The sequence below is a fragment of the Aquarana catesbeiana genome, linkage group LG10 (assembly GCF_042186555.1).
Source record: "Aquarana catesbeiana isolate 2022-GZ linkage group LG10, ASM4218655v1, whole genome shotgun sequence".
Classification (NCBI taxonomy): domain Eukaryota; kingdom Metazoa; phylum Chordata; class Amphibia; order Anura; family Ranidae; genus Aquarana; species Aquarana catesbeiana.
Window position 1 is genome coordinate 213,388,345 of NC_133333.1, and position 25,056 is coordinate 213,413,400.

At 42.5% G+C, this 25,056-nt stretch overlaps 1 protein-coding gene across 2 annotated transcripts in view; it reads right to left on the reverse strand.

The window, feature by feature from the left end:
- Positions 1-25,056, reverse strand: part of KIRREL3 (kirre like nephrin family adhesion molecule 3) — a 1,308,166-nt gene that overhangs the window by 267,469 nt on the left and 1,015,641 nt on the right. For both annotated transcript variants that reach the window (XM_073603284.1, XM_073603286.1), the window contains exon 6: positions 2,041-2,191. In XM_073603284.1, coding sequence (XP_073459385.1) covers positions 2,041-2,191 — 151 coding nt within the window. The remainder of the gene's footprint in view (positions 1-2,040; positions 2,192-25,056) is intronic.

Sequence of the window (25,056 nt, forward strand, 5' to 3'; positions counted from 1 at the left end):
TCACCAAATGTTGTCTTTTTGCAATGTACATATTGCTGATAATGTTTTCTACCCTAATATTGGTACCATCCATAATTTGCAATGGAAAAAGAAACATTCCTAAAGGGTGAGTGATTTTTGAGTTTTCACTTTTTTCTTCACCAGTATGTCTGCATTTTACTTAAATGCTGCAGCTCTCCATTTTGGTCTCTTTGCTTATCCTACTTCCTTTACCACTTCAATACAGGGCATTTTCCCCCCTTCCTACCCAAGCCAATTTTCAGCTTTCAGCGCTGTCGCTTTTAAATGACAATTGCGCGGTCATGCAACACTGTACCCCAAATTTATTTTTTAACATTTTGTTCCCACAAATAGAGCTTTCTTTTGGTGGTATTCGATTACCTCTGGGGTTTTTATTTTTTGCTAAATAAATAAAAAAAGACCAAAAATTTTGAAAAAAAAAGTTTTTCTTCGTTTCTGTTATAACATTTTGTAAATAAGTAAGTTTTCTCCTTCACTGATGGGCACTGATGAGGCTGCACTGACGGGCACTGATAAGGCGACACCGATGAGGTGGCACTAATTATGGGCACTAATATGCAGCACTGATGGGCACTGATAGGCGGCACTGATGAGCATTGATAGGTGGCACATCTATGCGGCACTGATGGGAATTGGTAGGTGGTACTGATTGGCACTAATACGTGACACTGATAGGTGACACTGATGGGCACTTATGGGTGGCACTGATAGGTGGCACTGATGGGCACAGATAGGTGGCATTGATGAGCATCACTGTAAAGGAAGCACTGGCAGGTATTAGTGATGGGCACTGACTGGCATAATTTGAGGGCACGGATTGGCATTCTTTGTGGGCACTGTGTGGCATCCCTGTTGGTCATCAGTGATGGCAATCCCTGGTGGCATCCCTTGTGTTTCTATGTGGGCATCCTCGGGGGGGGGGCTGTGCTGATAATCAGTGCAGACCCCCCCCCATCAGGAGAGCAGCCAATCGGCTCTCCTCTACTCGCGTCTGTCAGACACGAGTGAGGAAAAGCTTATAAACGGTTTTTCCTGTTTACATTGTGATCAGCTTGGATTGGACACAGCTGATCACGTGGTAAAGAGTCTCCATCAGACTCTTTACCTAGATTGGAGTTGCGGTGTGTCAGACTGACACACCGCAACAACGATTGCCGCGCTGCACACCCCCTGACACCCAGTTTGCTTTGTGAAAGAAAAGGGTGTGCATTATTTTTGTTTTAGAGGGGAGGGGGAAGCCCTTCACCTGTGAGTTAGGAACCTAAAATGTTTAGTTAGTGCCTGGATGGCTAGGATTTATTTTCTGTTTTGTTTGATTTTTGTGCAACTTTTTAAATAAAACTGGCTACAAGTCATATTTTAAGAAAACCTGCTGTCTGGATTTCCTTTTTCCCAGGGAAGGTAATCACCATTGAGCTAACCCCTTACCATATATATATATATATATACATATATTCATAAGTTAGGTTTGCTTTGGCTAGAAGAGTTTTAGAGTTTCGAAGACATTCCAGAGACAAATCTTGAAATATTATTGGACTACTCTTGGAAATTAGGTACTGTCAAAAACTTGGTAATTAGCAAAAGTGACCACAACCACCAAGTTTCTGGGGGTTATTTACTAAAGGAAAATCCACTTTGCACTGAAAGTGCACTTGGAAGTAAAGTCGCTGTAGATCTGAGGGGGACATGCAAGGAAAATAAAAAACAGCATTTTAGCTTGCATGTGATTGGATGATAAAATCAGCAGAGCTTCCACTCATTTCAGATCTTTCCCTCAGATTTACAGTGACTGCACTTCCAAGTGCACTTTCAGTGCAAAGTGGATTTGCCTTTCGTAAATAACCCTCTCTGTGTGGTATCAATACTACCCCGTGCATCAGAGCCATGTGTCTGTGTCTCTCATTCATTGTTGCTTTTCATAATAATAATAATAATTGGGCAGGTGGCTTAGGCGGGTGCCTCTTCTGTGTGCATGGAGGGCATCGCAACCTCCAGGCATTTTTTTAGAATAAGACTTACGTTGGATGTTTATGGTGACTGTTGTGTCTTTTCCTCCTGGAATCGCCTTATTGGTGGCACGACACGTGATGATCTGACCATTCTCGATGTCCGTGGGTGAGACAAAAAGCGTGCTTTTGATACTTTCCCGCTTTCCATCCTGCTGGTGTGTCTGTAAAACAGAGAAGATGCTTTTAAGAGAAGTTATAGAAAAACACCACTGATTTAAATTACTGTTCCCCAGTATGGTGAGATCTATTCAAACGCGTTTCCAATTCTGCCTCATCTTTGCCACAGGGTCCCATACTTCCTGCTGCATTCTTTATAATGTAAATAAATAAAGAAACTCAACAGGGAAAGTAAAGAGGGCTGGTAATGGGAGCAGCAGGTGGACAGACTTGGGAACTTGAGTACTGAGATCTTTCTTTTAGACAGAAATAAGCATCCAGTGATTGAAATATCAACTTTAGCTGTACTAAAATGTTAAAGTGTACTTGTTGTGACTTGCAACATTCAAAATTGTCAGCAGGTTTTAAATGAAAGCTCCCAGATGTGTCTGTCTATACTTTGTTATCTTCTAAAGTTCCCAGAAGCTCTAAAATCTGGGGAAGTCTATTTTGCAAATTCTGCTTTCTCCAATGAAGTGAGTGCTTTGATCCTTTGCTTCTGCCACTGGCCCATCACAATGATGGCCGTTTCCCTGACAGTTGTGGGGTGCCTTATTAGCTGAAGTCATTATTTACATAACAAAGAACCTCCCACCCCCATGAGAAAGTATAGGAAGACACAGTTGGTACACTTTAGAGCAGATTTATGCTTGAGTAAAAATCGTGTACGGACAATATTCAAAGCCTAACTCCTGGTGATTTGTTTTTTTACTTTTGGATAGAGGGAAGAGTTAAAATTCTATCAGGTTTTTCTTTCTGTCTGTGACTCCATTATGGAGATTTCCCACCACTTCCAGTCATTTTGACACCCATACAAGAAATGGATTGGTTGTCACAGGTGCAGGAAGCCACAGACAGCAATAAAAATATCATGGGCCCATTCACAGAAAAGCTATGCAGTAACATGTATGCTTCTACAATGCACATTACATGTGTTAATGTGATGCATTGGTATTTCTTCGGCATGGAAATCCAACGCACTTAGTTGATAGATTTGTGCTGCAGATCAACACACCAATGCCCTGTACACACGGGGCATTGATCGGACCCGTGATCGGACATTCCGACAACAAAATCGTAGGATTTTTTCCGACGGATGTTGGCTCAAACTTGTCTTGCATACACACGGTCACACAAAGTTGTCGAAAAATCTGATCGTTCTGAACGCGGTGACGTAAAACACGTACGTCGGGACTATAAACGGGGCAGTAGCCAATAGCTTTTGTCTCTTAATTTATTCTGAGCATGCGTGGCACTTTGTGCGTCGGATTTGTGTACACACGATCGGAATTTCCGACAACGGATTTTGTTGTCGGAAAATTTTATAGCAAGCTTTCAAACTTTGTGTTTCGGAAATTCCTATGGAAAATGTGTGATGGAGCCTACACACGGTCAGAATTTCCGACAACAAGGTCCTATCACACATTTTCCATCGGAAAATCCGACCGTGTGTACAGGGCATAAGGCCTCATGCACACAGCACATTTTTACGGCTGCTGTTAGGGGCGCCTGACGTTTTTTTTAACTGCCTCTAAACACCCCTCCATGTTTGCCTTTGTGTCCATGCACACATAAACTGTCAGAGGCATTTGGAGGCATAAGCGTTTAGGGGCTGTAGAAAAAAATGACAGCCTGTGTGTCCAGGAGCAGTGGCTGTTGAGCTGCAGAAACGAAAAAAGCCAAAATATGCTGCTAAACGCGGCTAAACGTTGTAACAAGTATTCTGCGGCATTTGGCATTATTACACTATAGGGTGTGTTTTTACTGAACAAATGCCAAAAAACGCTAACGCCAAAAAACGCCCATAAACACTATTAAAAAACGCGGCCAACATCGTCATCGTTTTTAGTGCTGATTTTTTCTGGCAGCAGCGCTGGCGTTTTTTAAATGTCCTGTGTGCATGAGGCCTAAGGCTCTATTCATATGTTCATAAAAAAACATATATACAAGTGTTTTTTTTATTTACAAATCTCAATGCAGATGCATTGTTTCAAAGGAGCCATTCACACAGTTGTGTAAACAGGAGATGCTTTCAGAAAACAAAGTCCAAAAATCTGTTTCTAAGAACATGCACTTTATGCATAGAAATGCAGTTATATGCATGTGTAAGCGTGTAAATTAAGTCTAAACAAAGGGGAAAAATAAATGATCATAAAAAATGATGTACCCATACACGACTTTATGCATTTAAATGCATCTACATGCAAGTATTTTACAGATAATTACACAGGAAGTTTTCTTTTATGCTGCGTACACACGACCTTCCGGCAGAAAAGGTCCGACGGAATCATTCCATCAGATATTCCGATCGTGTGTGGGCTTCATCTGACTTTTTCTTTCGAAAACTCTGACGGACCTAGAAATAGAACATGTTTTAAATCTTTCAGACGGAATCAATTCCTATCGGGAAAACCGCTCGTCTGTATGCTATTCTGACGGACCAAAAACGGCGCAAGGGCAGCTATTGTCTACTGGCTATTGAACTTCCTTTTTCTAGTCCCGTCGTACGTCATGTATGATCGGACTTTGGTGTGATCGTGTGTAGGCAAGTCCGTTTCAGCGGAACTCCATCGGAACTCTGTAAAAAAAAACGTCAGAGTTCCTTCTGATGGAAAAACCGGTCGTGTGTATGCGGCATTAGGAAACACGCGTAATACCATTGGTAAAACATTTTTAAAGCTGTGTGATTGCGACCTAGCACGTGGTGTGCTGTGCTACCAGAAATGGAACCTACTAAAATGTGTTTTTGTCTTTGTCTAAGTTAAAGAGATTTCCTATTACTGAGGGGAAATTCCTCAAGTAGAGACGAAAAGAAAACAGGCAGAAGCTAACTCTTCACTTCTTTATCCAAACCAATATGGAAATTTTAACATAAGCGAAATTGGCTGCACACCACTGTGAAGACAGCACATGAAAGACAGAGTAATGCTATAGCTGTTAACGCGTTTCACACATATGTTAGAAAGGTTATGAATAAGCACTAACATATGTGTGAAACGCGTTAACAGCTAAAGCATTAATTAGTTTGTGTTTCATGTGCTGTCTTCATTTGAGATTTTCATGGAATAAGTGATTTAAGCATATTCACGGTGGTGTGCAGCCGATTTCTCTTATCTTGGTATGTGACGGTGGCGAGCCGGGGTGTGATTGAAGGATGTAGGTGTGATCTCACCTGGAGCGGTGTAATTTCATCCTTGGAAATATGAAAATTTTACTGGTGTTGTTTACCGAAATAATTTAAGATGTTTTTTTTTCTTTGTTTATAGTTTTATTGTATTACAAAAAGAAAGGAGGAAAAGATGGGGGAAAAGAGAAGGCACATTGGACAATTCCAGTACTGGACTTCAGCAGTTTAGTGTGTAACAAGGAAGTACATAGATGTGCATTCATGTAGAATGAGGTAGACCAGGGATGTCAAACTGGCGGCCCTCCAGCTGTTGCAGAACTACAAGTCCCATCATGCCCCTGCCTGTGAGAGTCATGCTTGTAACTGTCAGCCTTGCAACGCCTCATGAGACTTGTAGTTCCGCAACAGCTGGAGGGCCACCACTTTGACACCTGTGATGTAGATGACAGAGAGCTTGGACACATGATAATCAATTTCGAACAGGTGACATGAAAGTCCAGGGGCCCCCATGGTGTATAGCTCAACTTTCTGCATAATAACATGAACAGGATATAATAGGCATGTCATAACCTAATAATTAATGATAATGTAGAATGCTTCTCAAGGTTGATAGATAAGAGTTACATCGGCGTAGGGGGTAAGGACCAAGGAATCCATGTAATTAATAAAAGTGACCTGTAATGGGAACTAAGGAATGGGCAAAGAGGGTGGAAGGGAAACAAAATGGGAGTGTAAGGTGCACTAGGTGGTGAAGTATACCCCTGTTGTCCCTTAAGCAGCCACTTTGATTTATGCAAACTATGTTTTTATATATAAAAAAAAAGACATAATCAAGAACATAAAAAAAAATTTGCAATGGGATATACCTGTTTAGCCATTGAGCAACTTTTTTAACACGTCTGTAGAAGAATATTCTATGCACTAAAACCATATAGTTAGACATTTAGAGTACGTGTTTTCCAAGGAGCTGGTAGGGCTCTCCATTAATCTATGGTCTTCCACCCATTTGAGCTACTGTTGAATTGTTGATGGTGTGGATGTTTTCCACAGTGCCAGTGTGCAGTATTTACCAGCGCAGTACAGATTTTTTAGAAATTGTTACCGGAAATTGAGTTATGATGTAGGAAGAAAAACTCAGATGACTTAGGAATTGTCCTTTCTGTAAATTTTTGGAAACTCTCATGTACTCATGTCCAAAAATTATCCAGAACTGGGCAGGACCAAAAAAACATGTAGCATATCTCAGTGAACTTGTTCACATCTCCAGAATGCTGCTGGAAGGGTAGGATACATGGAATTTGGCACCGCAGGAGTACGGTGCCAATGTATACCTATCTTATATTCAGATTTGTGGTATTTACTACTTATGAAAGATCAAAAGGACACAGTGAGTATTTTGGATTGTGCTTCTGTAGAAAAGGTAATGCCCAAATCCTTTTCTCAGTTTTCCAGATAGTGTAAAAGTGTTTTCGATATTTCTCCAAGGAGCCATTAGAATGATTATTTTTTTGGAGCGCAGGTTTGCCTTAACCTCCAGCATTTTTTATTGTTCTTGCTCTAGCTTACTCTGTTTATTCTCTCACATTGTATCTCTCTTCCTCTCTCTTTTCTGTCTGGCATCCTTTGAATACAAAAGCAAACAGTAAAAAGAAATGCAAACATAAAAAAAGAGGACTTATTATAATCATTATATGTGTACATTGGAATTTAGATATATTTTTAATAGTACTTCTGTGCATATTTAGTAATATTTAAGTGCCAGTATGGCACATACTCTTCACTGTTGTCAACTCGGATCTGGAATGTATCCGTTTCCTCTGAGGAGCGCAATATTTCCAGCAAATTATCTTAAAACCTCTTCAGATCGCCAAGCCCCTACTTCTCCGGAAGGAGGCTGTTTACCTACATCAACTGTTACACTAAGGTCGCCATGGAGATGGGATATCAAAGGCTATTGAGATGTTATTTCAGTGATTAAAAATAACAAATGAGAGAAGGGAGAATTTTATGGCCTAATAAAGAGTAATTCATGTGCCTTGTATTGAGTGTTTCTAGAATGAGATCTACAACGTGATACGAGCACACATGACACATAGATGGCATCTTGCTTCTTCACTCAATCTGAGGTGCTTAATTAGAAACAGATATGTATTGTTCTTGTGAACAATAAAAATACACCCAATTAAATGTGACACTGTCACCTTCTTATCTTTGTAATGCATACTCTAAGCCCCGGGTCACACTAGAACGCGGTGCAGAAAAACCCAAGATCCGTGGGCATTTCTTGCACCGCATTCAAAATGCGCTGCCCTTGCGATCTGCAGTGTGTGTCAGTGCCATGTTAAGGACACCCCGAATGCCTGCACCGAATTGCATGGTACAAAAGTATCATGTGATCTAGTTGCAGTGCATGTCCAAAAGGAGTACATGCACTTCTTTCTTGCGATGTGGTGTGATTTGAGCTCATTCAAAATGACTGGTCTCAAATCGCATCACACTAAATCGCATGTGAATTGCACAGCAATGCGGTGCGCATACCTGTGCGATTTCATAGGCGATTCGTAGTGTGAACCTAGCCTAAAACATATATAATGTTTTTTGTTGTCAGTACTTCACTTTCCAGTGAAAAAAAAAACCTTTGAATTTCCAACACATCTTTGTGTGATTAGATGTTGTCACTCACCTTTTTTGTAATTTTTTTATAGTTTTCATTGTTTATTGTGTTCTAGTTCTAATTTTCTTTTTTTTGCTTTTGTAATGTATAGCTTACACTTTTCTGCTTTTGCAGAAAACACTGAACCTGTCACAATGGTCCCTTGCCCATAAAGTACACTGTATGACCAAAGGTTTGTGGGCCCACTATTCCACAATCATGGCCATTACTCCCCCCCACACACCCTGTGGCTTTAATAACCTCCTCCTCCAGGAAGGCTTTCCACAAGATTTTGGAGTTTGTGTGTGGGAATTTGTTCCCATTTGTGAAGCCCAGGTACTGATGTTGGATGAGAATGTTTGATGTCATTTTGCTGCTGCTTCCATGTCTAGGTTTATGAAGAGCTGGAGAGTCAAATTATGCTATGTGGCACCTCTTTTATTCCCTATGGGCCACCTTTCTCTGATGTGTAACCACCTGTATGGAGACGATCCTTTCATGAAGGCCTTCGAGATTTCAGATTCCAAGTATTGATGACTCCCAAGGTTCCATCTCTTATGTCGGCTGACAATACAAGCTGGTTTGACTCATAGAACGTATGTTCTTTTGAGTTCAAACTCTCTGGTAAGCCTGCATTTATCCTGGTGGTGGTATCATCACACTGGTGTTCTTACTTTCCATCCAACATATTGGTTGCATGCACGGTGATCAAGATCATCTCACTTCAATATGGACTGTCATAAACCATCGCACACTGTGGATTTTTAAAGATTACTATAGACTTCATTTCTTAAACCACTTTAATCCATTTTTTTCTGTTTCTTTTCACACAATTTTTTACTACATGTGTCATTTATATATATATATATATGTATAGATTTATTATGCTGTTTATGTTTATAACATAACAAAGGTCACTTAATCTGGCATCTCAGTGCTACACTTAATGTATTTGTTGATTTGAGCAAAATTTCTGTTTGTTGTGTTAGCTGCTAGTACTTTTTGGGCAGCGCAGAGTAATATTTGGATTTTCTGTTGGATGAGAAGACCTGGCTCACCATTGGCATTTCAATTCATCCCAGAGATGTTCAGTAGGGTTGAGGTCAGGGCTTGTGCAGACCACTCTTGTCCTCCACTCCAAACTGGTCAAACCAAGTTTTTATAGACTTAGCCTATGCTATAATATATAGGGGCCTTTCCCAAACTATTAGCACAAAGCTGGGAGTGAGCAGTTGTCTAAAATGACTTTGTATGCACTAGCATTACCAGTATCCTGGAAATACCTAAAGTCAATTATATGGAAGGATATCCACAAACTTTAGACCATATAGTGTAGCTCACACTCCCTACATTATGGTCACACAGCCTAGTTGAGTGTCTGTCTGTGGCTTGGAACTAGCATACAGCCAATAAAGTGGCAACTCCTGATTTGTGTGATTTTTTGAGTCAGTAAAGCCTCATACGCACGATTGGATTGTTGGCCAACAAAACCGTGGACTTTTGTCCGGAGGACATTGGCCCAAACTTGTCTTGCGTACAAACGGCAAGGAATTGTTGGCCAACAAATACGAACGTAGTGATGTACTACGTTGTTCTTCAGCTCTTTAGTGCCACCCTTTTGGCCCCTTCTGCTAATTTTGTGTTAGTAGAAGTTTGTTGGGTGTTGATTCATGCTTTTCATTACTCGCTTTTAATTTCGCACTTTTCATTTCACTCTTTTCAGTTCGTTTCTGAATGGCCGTTTGCCAACCAGCCATATTGCAGAATCGGAGGAGATAACTTGTTATGTATTATTGGACTTGGAGTTATTGTTTTGTTATTGTTTTTTTGGTTGAATTATTTGGTATATTTTCTAATTTTTGGATGCATATAATGCACTTTTTGGTTAAGTTCTATTGGCAGATAGCATGTCTAATTTTATTTGTTTTGGTTTTTTTAATGTACAATAAAAAAATTGTGTAGAATAATACTCGGCTATGTGTTTTACTTCAAATGACAGTTTGGGAGTAGGCAGTTACATTAAAAAAAAAATGCAATGTAAAATTGACAAGGGACACCAACATAGTTGTATCTTTGATCTTAAAAACTACGGGATAATGGTGTTGTGGTAACTTGCCCAAATAAAAAAAAAAAAAAAAAAAAAGCATAATAATATTGTTCTTAATGTCACTAGAAAAAAGACTTTGAAAATCTGTTTGCAATAACTCCATCAGTATCACCGGCAAAGCAGCCTCATTATTATCCTATTAAAGAAGAAGAGAATTGTGCCCTGCATTTTGAGATTTCATAATTTACCACGTCACGAATGTTAATTCTCCATTATAAACGCTAGTTTACATGACCGACGGCTTCTGGCTCATCCTTGCTTCCGAGCATGCGTGTTTGTACTTTGGACTTTTGTCTGACGGACTTGTGTACACATGATCGGAAAATCCGACAACAGACATTTATCTGCGGAAAATTTTAAAACCTGCGATCCAACATTTGTCTGTGGAAAATCCGACAACAATTGTTCGCTGGAGCATACACGGTCGGATTTTCCACCAACAGCCTGTCATCACACATTTCCTGTCTGAAAATCTGATTGTGTGTACGAGGCTTAACTCTAAAAGTATTGAAGCCAGCCACCTGGCACATAACATGTCCACAGTGTACCATTTCTCAAAAAGATGTGAACTGCAAACGGTTTGATTTTCAGAAATAAATACATCTGTGGATTGTTAAGTGTTCACAAGCACAGATATATATTTTGGGCAGTTTTTTTGGGTACATTGTGGTGCCAGCCTTTCAATTTTAATAGCAAACCATTCAAGCATGCTCTAGGCATTGTTTTCTGAGTCTAATCACGTGTTGTCAGTCCAGAAAGGGTTGAAATCGGGAAGTTTTTGAAGTTTGCAAAATTGCAGAAAAAAATTCAAAGCCTCTCATCCTTAAAATGATCAAAGTCCACATGCATAAAGGAAAACAGGATTTCCACTTTGAACTAGCTTTTATTCATAAGTTCCGGTGTCCATAGAAGGTATACTTGCCCTAGTATAGATGGGAATATTCAGACAGCACGATATTGCAATCGCGCTTACTGAAGTCTTTCAGTGTGTGTCCTCTGTAATGACCAATCGGAATCTACCTTTAGGTTAGAAAAGAAAAGAGAGATTTGGAACTTTCATTCATCCAGCGCATAGAAGGTTACAGGATAGATCATTCCCATACACTATGATGCCTTTTCTATGGCTCTCCAGCTGATTGATGAGAGGCTTCTCTCCAGGATGCCAATTTTGGCTGATTGCACATTGAAAGTGCCCCACGGAGGTGTCTGCACCTGCAGCGTCTTTTGCCATGATTGCAGGCTCAGACCGCCTGGCAGTAGAGAGTGGCAGCTGCTGACTGAACAAGTTCCTGTGTATAGCAATCTGTATATGATTCTGACATCTAAGCACTGTCTATGGCTCTTCTGTAATAACGCCATCTCTCAGTACAGAACACGTGTAATGTGAAAACCAGTTCCAGATGTCCATTGAGGGAACATGCCATTATACCATTCCTCTGCTTTAAAGTAACACTGAACTTGATCCTAACTATTGTGCATTCAAATCGCAATAGAGAACATGGTCAGTCTACCCACTGAGCCTCTTATTTTTAATATAATATTCAAAAGACTTTCATGGTGGGGCCTACTACAGCAATTTCTATGAATCGGTAAAATAATGCACCAATACTTGTTTCCTCCTCTCCTTTATTCTTTTTTCCCCTAATCATTCCTACTATCTTATATACCTCTTAAGTGAATAGTGTTATGATGTGTCACTGGGTTCATCACTGATCCACTCACATGGATGCCTTAGATCAAGGATGTCAAACTCAAATTCATTGTGGGCCGGCCGTCAAAGGGGCGGTTGCACCTGGGGTGCGCTACGTACAGAATGCAGGGTTCAGGGGTGCGCTACATGCAGAGTGCAGGGTTTAGGGGTGCGCTACGTACAGAGTGCAGGGTTCAGAGGTGCGCTACGTACAAAATGCAGGGTTCTGGTGTGCGTTAAGCACAGAGTGCAGCTTTCAGGGGTGCGCTACGCACAGAGTGCAGGTTTCAGGGGTGCTCTATGTACAGAGTGCAGGGTTCAGGGGTGCGCTACATACAGAGTGCAGGGTTCATCGGTGCGCTATGTACAGAGTGCAGGGTTCAGGGGTGTGCTACGTACAGAATGCAGGGTTTAGGGGTGCACTACGTACAGAGTGTGGGGTTCAGGGGTGCGCTACGTACAAAATGCAGGGTTCAGGCGTGCGTTACGCACAGAGTGCAGGTTTTAGGGGTGCGCTACATACAGAGTGCAGGGTTCAGTGGTGGGCTACATACAGAGTGCAGGGTTCAGAGGTGCGCTATGTACAGAGTACAGGGTTCAGGGGTGTGCTACGTACAAAATGCATGGTTCGCGTGTGCCCTACGCACAGAGTGCAGCTTTCAGGGGTGCGCTACGTACAAAGTACAGGGTTCAGAAGTGTGCTACATACAGAGTGTAAGGTTCAGGAGTGTGCTGTGTGCAACCCCCAAATCTTCCTCACATCTCCCTCCTTCCTGGATTGGCTCAAGTACCTCCCTGTGTAGGTGGCTCTGCCTCGCCTTGCAGGGAGATCGTTCTCTCTCTCTCTGGAGATCTGTCCCTGCCGCAGGAGTGGAGGGTGAGAGCCGGGAGGTGGTGGAATAGTTTCCCGCCACATTCTGGCTACAAAACCAGCAGTGAGGGCCACGGGAAAAGGCCTTGGAGGCCGGATTCAGCCCGTAGGCCTTGTGTTTGACATATATGCCTTAGATCATTTATCTTATCTCACCAAATATTGTTCCTATTAATCTTCACACCACTTCCCAGCTAAGGATATTTAACAGGTACCTGCTCCCACTTCCACTCGGATTGCCTAGGTGAGTTCTCCTCTCCCTCTCCACAGTCTTCTGGGAAACATCACAGGTCCCAGAAGACTGCGGGACCATTCACAGTGCGTGGCTCATGCATGTGCAGTGGGTATCCGGCTGTGAACCTGAAAGCTGTCACAGCTGGGTGCCCATAGTTAAGATGCCGGCACTGGGGACCAAAGACAGGTAGAGAAAAGGTCTCGAATGAGCACAGCGATGGATCGTGGTACAAATGAGTGGTTATTATTTAAAAGTCAGCAGCTACAGTTTTTGCAGCTTCTGACTTCTAATTTTATAAAAAATGACTGGAGCTCCTCTTTAAGTCATTTACACTGAAATGCAATTGAACTTACAGTAGAATTCCAGATAAAGCCCTAACTAGACCTAAAATGCTCCTTGTCCCCTCATAATGCCTATGCTAACTAATCTGTGTAAAAAAAGATGTATATCCTTGCCTATTTACAGCCCACTCTGGTCCGGTCACATGATGCCCTGTGTCAGACAACGGTGCCTGTAGGGGATTCAAGAGAGCGCTTAACAATAGCTGAGAAAGCTAGGAATGATGACAATCCCTATAGGTTCTGTGGTGCAGCCGTTGTCGGCGGTCCCTCCTCTCCCCTGCAGCTGCCACTGGCTGACACAGGCGAGCTGGATCAAGTGAGTGGACCAAAACAGGCTGAAAATAGGTAAGTATATGCATCTTTTTTACACAGGTTAGTTAGTATAGGTGTTAGGAGGGGGAGGGAATATTTTAAAGACTAGTTAGGCTTTAGCTGGAATTCTACTTGAAATACCTTCCACCCGGCCTAATTAAAAAATACGGGTGGGGGACTGTTATCCCGGATGTTCTACTAGTTGCGCACCTGATGTGCACCCCTGGGGCCCAGTGTGACCCACTGTCTGGTGGTGAACGCAGATTGATGTACTGGGCCGGCCCTGGTACCATGTGATCGCTGTGAGCAATCACAGCGATTACATGTAAGTTGTACTTAATGGCTTTTATTCATAGACATTCACTGTGTACTAATGTGATCTCTTTGATTGGTCACAGTGATTACATGGTTCAGAGATAATCACAGCAGACCATGTGATAGCTGTGGCCAATCACAGCTATCACCATAGCACACAATGGCACATGAATGGATGCCATTCACAAAGTAAAAGTGATTTCTTATACAGTGATCATCACTGTAATAAGCAATTATAGTAAAAAAAAATCCTGATCACCTTTCCAGAGCAGTACAGTGTCAATATGGTAACAATGTACTGCTCTGGTAAAATTATGTAAGAAAAAGGTAAGAAACGAAAAAAAAAAAAAAAAAAGACATTTTTTGTACATACTGTCACCAGTGTCCCTGACATTGGTGTGCGCAGCCTATTGCATTAGGGCATGCACCCCAGAGCAAAAACACACATGTGTGTATATCAACAGAGCAGTGGACGGTGTCAGTAGGGCAGTGGACTGTGTCCATCGTTTTTTGTTTTTTTTTTTTAGGTTTTTTTTTATAATTTTTTACAATTTTGTTTTTTAAATTATTTTTTTACAATATTATTTTTTATTATTTGTCTACAATTTTTTAGGAGCCTCGTTAACGGCCTATGGTAAAATTTCAAGGGTCTAAACACTGAGCTCTCTCCCTTTTGAGATAGGGACTGAGGACAGAGCTTTCCCAGTCCCTTTCTCTGCAGCCTCAGCTGCACTGGACAGTGAAGGAATGGGAAATGCTCTGTGCTGAGTGGCATAGGTTACTATGCTTCAGTTAAGAGTGAACACAGGAGCAATCACTCACTGTGCTCATTCAGAAAAGGAAGGAGCCGGTAAATAAAACATTTAGCAGCCCCTTCCTTTGCTCTCCACCTTGAAACATTCCTTGCAGCAGTCGGAGGGAAAGGAGAGGAGGGAAGCTGGCAGCACTGCAGTGGGTGATGGGGCAGAAAGCAGGGGGAATCAGTACCGCACAGGGTGATTAGGGTGTGCCCAGGCACAACATCTATTGTGCTATAAGGACAACTCACAAGAAGACAGTAGTAAAATGCTCATTAAACATCCACTGCTCTTAGGGCGTCAGGTCTCGTGCTTTCCACTGTGTTAAGATAGCAAGTGCAGGGAATACCCACAAGGCATCCTCAGCTGGATTACCAAAGACTTTCGGGTGCAGAAGGGAAGCGGACGTGACACCACTCGTGATGCAGCATAGGCGTGGCAACGCATTTTAAGAGCATATGCGCTCCTTCCTCAGGCCAGATGGTGTTGGGTATATCGATATTTTTTCATTCATATAGCAAAAAAAAATAAAAAACCCAGTGGCAAAAGAAAGCTCTATCTGTCTCAAATGGTAAAAATGTCATTGGGGTACAGTGTTGCATGACTGATTGGCACTCAAAATGCGATAGCGCTGAAAGCTGAAAATTGGCCTGGGTAGGAGGGGAGTAAAAGTGTCCGTTGTTGAAGCGATTAAAGACAATTTCTAATACTAAGGAACTCAAATAACTTTGGAAAAAAGCCCACACTCTCATACTATGCAGATTCCATCTTATATGTCCGTTGTTCAAGGCTGCTATCATTCTGAGGAAGCTGGATTTTTTTTTTTTTCATAAGAAAGAAAATACTGGCAGATCAAATGATATACTGTATGTATATATCTTAATCCTCCACCCCCCCTTCCCATTTCCCATGTCTCATACTGAATATTGACTACATACATAAATGTTATAACATACCTAGCATATATAATGCTAATTCATTCTTTAACTGCAAGGCCAAGGAATCACACTGGATTCTTCACGCCGAAGCCTAATGCAGCCAGAGTGTCCTCAGGAGCCTGAGAAAAGCTGGCCGCCACCTAAATATAGCAACGTCTTAACAAGCAGTAACTATATGTAAATTGGTCTGGTGCAGAAAATGCTAAATGCCCTTTCATGTGGCCACTTAGTGCTCTAATTGGAGGACACTGATACCCATTACTGAACCCAGGCTGAGCTGATTAGCCTGCATTAAACCAGAAGAGGGTATTGAAGGGAGAATGCATACAATATAAATGGAACAATCAGTAATATGGTCAAATCCTGTATTTACAGTATCATATAAAACACTGGCTACAAACAGCATGCTTATTCAAAAATGGCAGTGACTATGTGCAGCATGCCCCTGCTTGTTGTTTCCAGAGATTTGAGCAATGGTGACAGTCAGGGTTTCGCTTAGAAATCACAGGGCCCCATTCAGCCCACCTGACAGGGCCCCCCCCTTCCTGACCGAAAGTGACTGAGGATATAGATTCATCAGTCCTTTTCTCTACAGCCTCAGCTGCACAGATGAATGAATACAGTAGGAAGAGTTTTAAAGCTTCCTGCTCAATCACAGAGTGAAGCACAGTAAACACAGATTACTTTGCTTCAGTGAAGAATGGACACAGAAGTGATTGGTATCGATCACTCGTTCATTCAGGAAAGGAAGGGGTCAGTAAATTACATCCCCTTTCATGCCCGCTGCAGCTGCCACTAGGAGAGGAGGGAAGTCAGAAACGCTGTGGAGGAAAGGGGCACACAGGGGGGCCCAGACAGCAGATGGAAGGGGTGCATGTGCTAGAACCAATTCCCTGTCAGAAACCATGAAATCAGACCAAGACAGGTACAGACAAGTACAGTTAAATCACACTTGTTTAATAATAAAGGTAAATAGAACAAATGTAGTCAAAACATAGCCAGAGTTCAGGAACCGGAATGGATAGTCAGACAAGCCAAACGTCAGGGAGCCAGAGATGAGCGTAGTAAAACAGCAAGCAGGATCTGGAGCCAGAAGGGATGTCAGCTAAGCAAGTCTTTTAACAGGAATGCAGGAGAGCGTCTCTGTGATGTTGACTAAAGCAAAGGCAGAGATCCTCTGGGCTGGATGGCTTAAGTAGGCAGGACTGACAAGCAGGATGTCATCAAGAGCTGAGTAACTGTGGAGAGATAGGAGCTGGCAATTAGCCGACAGCTGAGCAGCCAGCTCAGAGAAGGAAGGGCTGAGCCCAGCCCTGACATCCCCTTGCAGTGCAGCTATAGGGAGAGGAAGAGAAGCTGGCAGTGCTGTAGGGGGAGGCAGAAGAGAATCGGTGTCTGCAATAAGACAGTAGAGCCGGCCCTCCTGCTCAGTAGGTGCCTGGGCCCCCCTTTGGAACTGATGGGGCCCAGGTCCAGTACAGGAGGGGTGGCTGAACTGCCTTATCAGCGGCCCTGGTGGCAGTACCTGTGGCCTACCAGCATGCATTCACCTGCTGCATAAATGTAAAACTTCTTTCTGGAGGGGAGAATGCATCTAATATAATGTAAACGTGTGTGAGATTCCAAGTCTTGTTCCTATTTCTGGAGGTAATCATCTGACTCATCTGAAAACACCAGTGATATGAGAAATTCTATGGTAGAATGAGACCTTTTGCCACTTCTATGTGGACACATGCAGCCCTTTGATAAGTGGTGAGTGGCCCTTGGTCCATAGTAGTCATTACTGGGAGTAGATCACTGTTTTGTTTGAGGGATATACTGCCAGCGATCTCTAGCAGTTTCAGGTAACATGTTCCCAGTCTCTGATTGTTTCCTGCAGCATGTCTCCATCTTCAACCACTCTGGTAGCACATCCATTTTGTATATACTGAAAATCCCCATAGTGATGTCAGTGGCCATAACTGAGGCCTCCTTTTCCTATAAACATCCTTTCTGTGGGTGGCCATTTCTCCTCTTCTCTAGTAGCCAGAATGTTAATATACAATGCCTTGAAAAAGTATTCACACTCCTTGAAATTTTCCACATTTTGTCATGTTACATCCAAAAACATAAATGTATTTTATTGGGATTTTATGTGATAGACCAACACAAAGTGACACATAATTGTGAAGTGGAAAGAAAATGATGAATGACTTTCAATTTTTTTACAATTAAATATGTAAAAAGTGTGACGTGCATTTGTATTCAGCCCCCCCCCCCAAGTCAATACTTTGTAGAACCCCCTTTTCTGAAATTACAGCTGCAAGTCTTTTTGGGGATGTCTCTACCAGCTTTGCACATCTAGAGAGTGACATTTTTGCCCATTCTTCTTTGCAAAATAGCTCAAGCTCTGTCAGATTGGATGGAGAGCGTCTGTGAACAGCAATTTTCAAGTCTTGCCACAGATTCTCAATTGGATTTAAGTCTGGACCACTCTAACACATGGATATGCTTTGATCTAAACCCTTCTATTGTAGCTCTGGCTGTATGTTTAGGGTCGTTGTCCTGCTGGAAGGTGAACCTCTACCCCAAGTCTTTTGCAGACTCTAACAGGTTTTCTTCTAAGATTGTCCTGTATTTGGCCCCATCCATCTTCCCATCAACTCTGACCAGCTTCCCTGTTCCTGCTGAAGAAAAGCATCCCCACAACATGATGCTGCCACCACCATGTTTCACGGTGGGGATGGTGTGTTCAGGGTGATGTGCAGTGTTAGTTTTCCACCACACATAGCGTTTTGTTTTTAGGCTAAAAAGTTCAATTTTGGTCTCATCTGACCAGAGCACCTTCTTCCACATTTGCTTTGTCCCTCAGATGGCTTCTCGCAAAGTGCAAACATGACTTCATATGGCTTTGTTTCAACAATGGCTTTTTTATGCCACTCTTCCATAAAGGCCAGATTTGTGGAGTGCACAACTAATAGTTGTCCTGTGGACAGATTTTTCCATCTGAAATGAGGGTTTCCGCCCCCCCCCCCCCCCCCGGCCCCAAAAAAAACCAACTACATGCCAAATGTGGCATGTAGCAAGTTCACCTCTCCCCTCCCTCTCGGAAATCATCTGGGACACAGATGATTGCCCGGCCAGTCACAGCGCTGCTAGTGCATGCGCAGTGCGTGCTCTACTGTGAAGCCACAGCTGGGCGCCCACAGTGACAATGCCGGTGCCGCAGAGAGGAGGGGGAAACGAGCGGGACTTTGTTTCCCCGCATCACTGGACCCTGGGACAAGTAAGTGTCCGATTATTAAAAGTCAGCAGCTGCAGTATTTGTACTTTTTTTTTTTTAAGCGGAATTCCACTTTAAGATTGCGAAGGGGAAAAAAAAAAATTGCAATCTCTATTCTTAACAATTAATTGTGCAGCTCTAATGGAAAGTTGAAAAAAATGACTGAAAAGCCGCTTTAAACACTAGACGACCAGCCGCCGCAGTTATACTGCGGCAGGTTGGCTAGCCTGGGAAAATTGCCATAGGTATACATCGTCCGCTTTTAAGACCACTAGGGGGCAAGTGCGCGCCCGCTGCGTGACGCTGGAGATGATGCACGTGCCTGGCAGCCGCGATGTTCGCCGGGCACCATCGATCGCTCCTGAGAGACACAAAATGGAGGTCTGTCAATGTAAACAGACAGATCTCCGTTCTGTCAGGGGTGAGGAGATACATCTGTTGTTCATACTAAGTATGAACAGCGATCGGTCTCCTCCTTCAGGGAGTCCCATCCCCCCACAGTTAGAATCACTTCCTAGGACACACATTTAACCCTTTGATCACCCCCTAGTGTTAACCCCTTCCCGTGACATTTATACAGTAATCAGGGGCTATTTTTGGCTCCAATCGCTGTTAATGGTCTGAAAAAGTGTCAAGAAGGGTTGCTGGTTCGAATCCCAACCACGACACTACCTGCCTGGAGTTTGCATGTTCTCCCTGTGTCTGTGTGGGTTTCCTCTGGGTACTCCGGTTTCCTCTCACACTCCAAAGACATGCTGGTAGGTTAATTGGCTTCTGTCTAAATTGGCCCTAGTATGTATGAATGTGAGTTAGGGACCTTAGGTTTAAGCTCCTTGAGGGTAGGGACTGATGTGAATGTACAATGTATATGTAAAGCGCTGCGTAAACTGACGGAGCTATATAAGTACCTGAAATAAATAAAGTGTCTAAAGTGTCCGATCTGTCTGCCACAATGTCGCAGTCCCAATAAAAATCGCAGATCGCCGCCATTACTAGTAAAAAAAAAAGTTGTAATAAAAATGCTATAAATCTATCCCCTATTTTGTAGATGCTATAACTTTTGCGCAAAACAATCAATATACGCTTATTACGATTTTTTTTTTTACCAAAAATATGTAGAAGCATACATATCGGCCTAAACTGAGGAAGAATTTTGTTTTTTTATATTTTTTGGGGGATATCTATTATAGCAAAAACTAAAAAATATTGCTTTTTTTTTTCAAAATTGACACACTTTTTTTTTATTCATAGTGCAAAAAATAAAAAAAATCGCAGAGGTGATCAAGTACCACCAAAGAAAGCTCTATTTGTGGGAAAAAAAGGATGTAAATTTTTTTGGGTACAACTTCGCACGACCGCACAATTGTCAGGTAAATTAGATTTTGCACTCTCCAGTTTTACTAAATCAGTCCCACTGCGTATAAGGAAAAGTACGAGAATTACCCTCAGTCGTCTGTATACGTTGGAATTTGGTTGTTTGGAACATCTGATAGAAAAGCAGCACATACATAGACTGATCTTTCTAATGGGCAGATTTGTGAACATGACATGAAAGGCCACCGGCAGAGAAAGACATGTGAATGTTCACATTGGAAATTCTGCATTGACATCTTCCACACCCCCCAATAAAATCCGCTAAGTTTCTTTCCTTTCAATTCTCATCCAACCAACAGATCAGGGAACCCCGGGGACTGGGGCAAAAAGGCTGCTTGCTAGATTCACACATTACCAAGCGTTTCAGACATTAATTAGAGAAAATACAAGCCTCTCTTAAACAACAACGATTAATGAAAACAAGAGGAGAAAAACACAATAATTACTAGTGAACTTTTACCACACACTCGAGACAAGCACACTAATTAAAATCCTAAAGAAATTGACCTTGAGATGCCCTTGATGGAGGAATAATTAATTAAACTGAAGATGAAGGCAATTTAATCTTTTTAATCCCGACGTAAATAATGCTCTTTAGTTTAACCCCTCAGTGACTTTAGTTGCCTGTGATAATGAAGTTTGTTTAATCAGAGTGTGGTTTCTATGTAAGATCAGCTATGTATAGATCTGTGTACACAGAAATCGCACACAAAGTGTACGGAAACGCCAGCAATGAACTCCTCTTATTTGCTCTCTTTTGATCTATTAAACATATGAAAGTGTATTCATATATTGGCTCAATAGGTGTACAAAAATATCCGTGGATTCTGAAAGAAATCTTGTGAACCGAAAACTTCCTGTGCTCTCTGCCTATGCTGCACATTTATCAGTTACATTCTTTGCAGCTATGTCTGAGAACTACAGAACCCCTCCCCCTTCTATTTAATAAAGATTAAGCCTAGGTTCACATTGATGTCATCATGTCAAATCGCATGCCAATGGGGCGGCAATTGCTGGCAATGGCACCGTCCGAATCGGTGCCGCACCGATTCCTAAAAGTAGTTTCTGTACGACTTTTGACGACTTCGGGGTGCGATTTGTATAGACGTCTGTGCAGGAACCCGCACAGATGTCTCTTAAATCGCCCCCGAAGTCGAGACTGACATGCAGGAATGAAGTTGTGCGAATTCAGCTGAACTTGCACGATTTTAATCCCACTGTCAGTGTGAAACCTGGGCTTAGAGAGGGAGCGTTGTTCTGTAAGGCTATGTTTCCACTATTGCGTCCCCAAAGTTGCGCGATTTACACTGCGACATTCCAATGCGATTTATGTTGCGATTTGATGCGACTTTAAAAACGACTTTGATGTTCTGCGATTTAGCCAGAGTGATGTAATTCCTTATCCTGCTTAGTTATTTCCCCTTCCTGTCTTCCACACCCACGTACATCAATATAGGAAGTGATGTATTTGGGAGGAGTAAAGATCATGTGCTTCCGTAGACTTCTGTGGAAGTCGCAACAAAGTCGCGGTGTCAGACATGTACATGCAACTGCATTGCGACTTAATACCTTTCTATGGAGAACAAGTCGCACCGAAGACGGAACAAAGTAGTGCAAGAATCTTTTTTAGAGACGTTGCGACTTGAGTCGCACTAATAAGAACGGGGACCATTGAAATACATGGGGTTTGACTTGTCATGCGACTTGACATGTGTCAAGTCGCAAAACAAGTCGCAGTAGTGGAAACAGAGCCTAATCCTGTCCTAGGGCAGGGCTCTCCAAACTTTCTATACAAAGGGCCAGTTTACCGCCCTTCAGACTTTGGGGGGGGGGGGGGGGGGGGCTGTTGGGAGTAGAAAATTTCCTTTCATCAGTGGGAGAAAACAATGCTATCTTTGGTATTAGAAGGAGGAGTAGTGCCCCATTGCTGGTGTCATGGGGAGTAATGGTGCCCCATCTTTGGTTTTTGTGGGAGGAATAGTGCCCTATCATTGTTGTCTGTGGGAGGAATGGTGCTCCATCATTAGTATTAGTGGGAAGACTAGTACCTCATTGTTGGTGTCAGTGGAAGGAATAGTGTCCCCTTATCAGTTTCAGTAACAGGAAAAGTTCCCCATTGTTGGTGTCAATGGGAGGAACAGTGCCCCATCATTGGTGTCAGTGGGAGGAACAGTGCCCCATCATTGGTGTCAGTGGGAGGAACAGTGCCCCATCAATGGCGTCAGTGGGAAGAATAGTACCTCATTGTTGGTGTCAGTGTCCCCTTATCAGTGTCAATAACAGGAAAAGTTCCTCATTGTTGGTATCAGTGGGAGGAACAGTGCCCCATTATTGGTTTCAGTGGGAAGAATAGTGCCCCATCATTGGTGTCAGTGGGAGGAACAGTGCCCCATTATTGGTTTCAGTGGGAAGAATAGTGCCTCGTTGTTGGTGTCAGTGGGAAGAATAGTGCCCCATCATTGGTGTCAGTGGGAAGAATAGTGCCTCGTTGTTGGTGTCAGTGGGAAGAATAGTGCCTCGTTGTTGGTGTCAGTGGAAGGAATAGTGTTTACCTTATCAGTGTCAGTAACAGGAAAAGTTCCCTACTGTTGGTGTCAGTGGGAGGAACAGTGCTCCATTGATTGTGTCAGTAAGAAAACCCCCAAGGGCCTGATAAAGGCAAGCAAAGGGCTGCAGTTTGGAGACCCCTGTCCTAGGGTAACAATACTGCTGCTCCATAGATACAATACAGTAATTGAGTGTTGTTATCCTAGAATAAGAAGTGTGTTGCTGGCAGGATCACCTAGTAAAAATAAATGGGAAAAGCCTGAAAAAAAGAAAACTAATGTAACCACCACAGGTCAGGACTAGTAAACTGTGATAGATTACAATTTTGTATTTGGGTTTAGATATGCTTTAATTCCATTAAGCTTTTTATCTGTTGCTTGTCCACTTTTTATGAACACATTGTACCTCACTATTTTTTAGTGTCAGTCATTTTGCCGGATCAGCATTGATAATAGTCAGCTGGCTGAGCGCAGTAGCTGAAGTTTGGTCCTGATGCCTTCAGTGACCAAAAAGGATAAGAAATGTGTTCATGCAGCATAGGCAGAATTGCACATAAACATGAAACAGCAGTTTAGTTTCTATGCTTACTATTGCACGTGAAAAAATAAAACCCAACCAAGAATGAGTCTAAAACATTGTTGAAAAAACTGAGAATACATAACAGATGCCAGGGGGCAAAGGGGGGCCAAAATCCTTCAACCAAAATTATTTTTAAAACTGCCTAAATCAGAAATGATTAACAAAGTATCACTTCCATCACAAATTCAAAAAACAAGTTATGTGTTTGTATTTTTAGGATGTTGAGTAGACCTACACAAACCTTCACAACTCATCTCTCTCTGCTCCTATGGCAACTGTGCGAACAGAACTGTCGGCTCAGATCCGTCACAAAGTGATGGACCAGTTTATCCAACTTGCATACAGCTGTTTTCTGGCTTGCTAGTCCTGGTGAATTTACAGTATGGAAGCTGTGAACTCTTTTGTGTAGGGCTTAGGGAACACAAGATAAACACTAAAAAAAAAAGTGGCCAGGCTTCGGACCGTCAAATATTTTCAAGCAGTAAATGAGCTTTAATACAAGCCCTTACTGATCTCTGTAGCCGTAGGCTCTGTGGGGCAATTCAGCCTGAAAGTTCACATCAGAAACACTAATGCCGCGTGCACACGAGCGGAATGTCCGACAGAAAAAGTCGAACAGAAGCTTTTCATCGTATATACCGATCGTGTATGGGCCTCATCGGACTTTTTTTTTTTTTTCGAAAAATCTGACGGACCTAGAAATGGAACATGTTCTAAATCTTTCCGATGGACCCAATTCCTACCGGGAAAACCGCTCGTCTGTATGCTGGTCCGACTGACCAAAAAAAATGCTTGCTCTGAAGCAAGTACGAGACGGAAGCTATTGGCTACTGGCTATTGAACTTCCTTTTTCTAGTCCCATCGTAAGTGTTGCACCGCGTTCTAGATGGCCAGACTTTGGGTTGACCGTGTGTAGGCAAGACCGCTTGAATGGAATTCCGTCAGATTTCTGTCGGAGAAACCGTCGGAGTTTATTATGACGGCTAAACCGGTCGTGTGTAGGCAGCATTATTTGTAAAACGCATACACCAAATTGTCAAAAGTATTGAGGGTCCAGAGACAGTGATAGCCAGCGCGGAAGATATTCCAGAGGTAGTATTGGGGGCATTAGTGGTAGGTTAACCAAAGCACAAAAACACAAGGTGAGTATAGTAGCAAGTCCTAGTTGCAATCTTGAAACACCCAATACGAGGACAATATGCGACCGGTCTAAACTATGTGGCATGTTCACTAATGCCAGGAGCATGGCGGACAAGATGGGTGAACTAGAGATACTGTTGTACAAGGCGGATTTGGATTTTGTGGGAATTTCAGAGACCTGGTTCAACAGCTCTCATGATTGGCTGGCAAACATTCAAGGGTATACCCTATACCGCAAGGATAGAGAGGGTAAAAAAGGGGGAGGGGTATGTCTATATATCAAGAATAATGTACAAGTGAATGTGAGAGATGACATCACTGAGGGAGCTAGGGAGGAGGTGGAATCTTTATGGGTAGAGCTCCAAAGGGATGAAGCTAAGGGGAAAATAATACTGGGAGTATGCTATAGGCCCCCTAACCTGAGGGAGGAAGTGGAGACGGATCTCCTATCACAAATTGGATTAGCAGCAAGGATGGGAAGTGTTATCATAATGGGGGATTTTAATTATCCAGACATAGACTGGGCGGAGGGAACTGCGCATTCATTTAAGGCTCGCCAGTTCCTTAATGTCTTGCAGGACA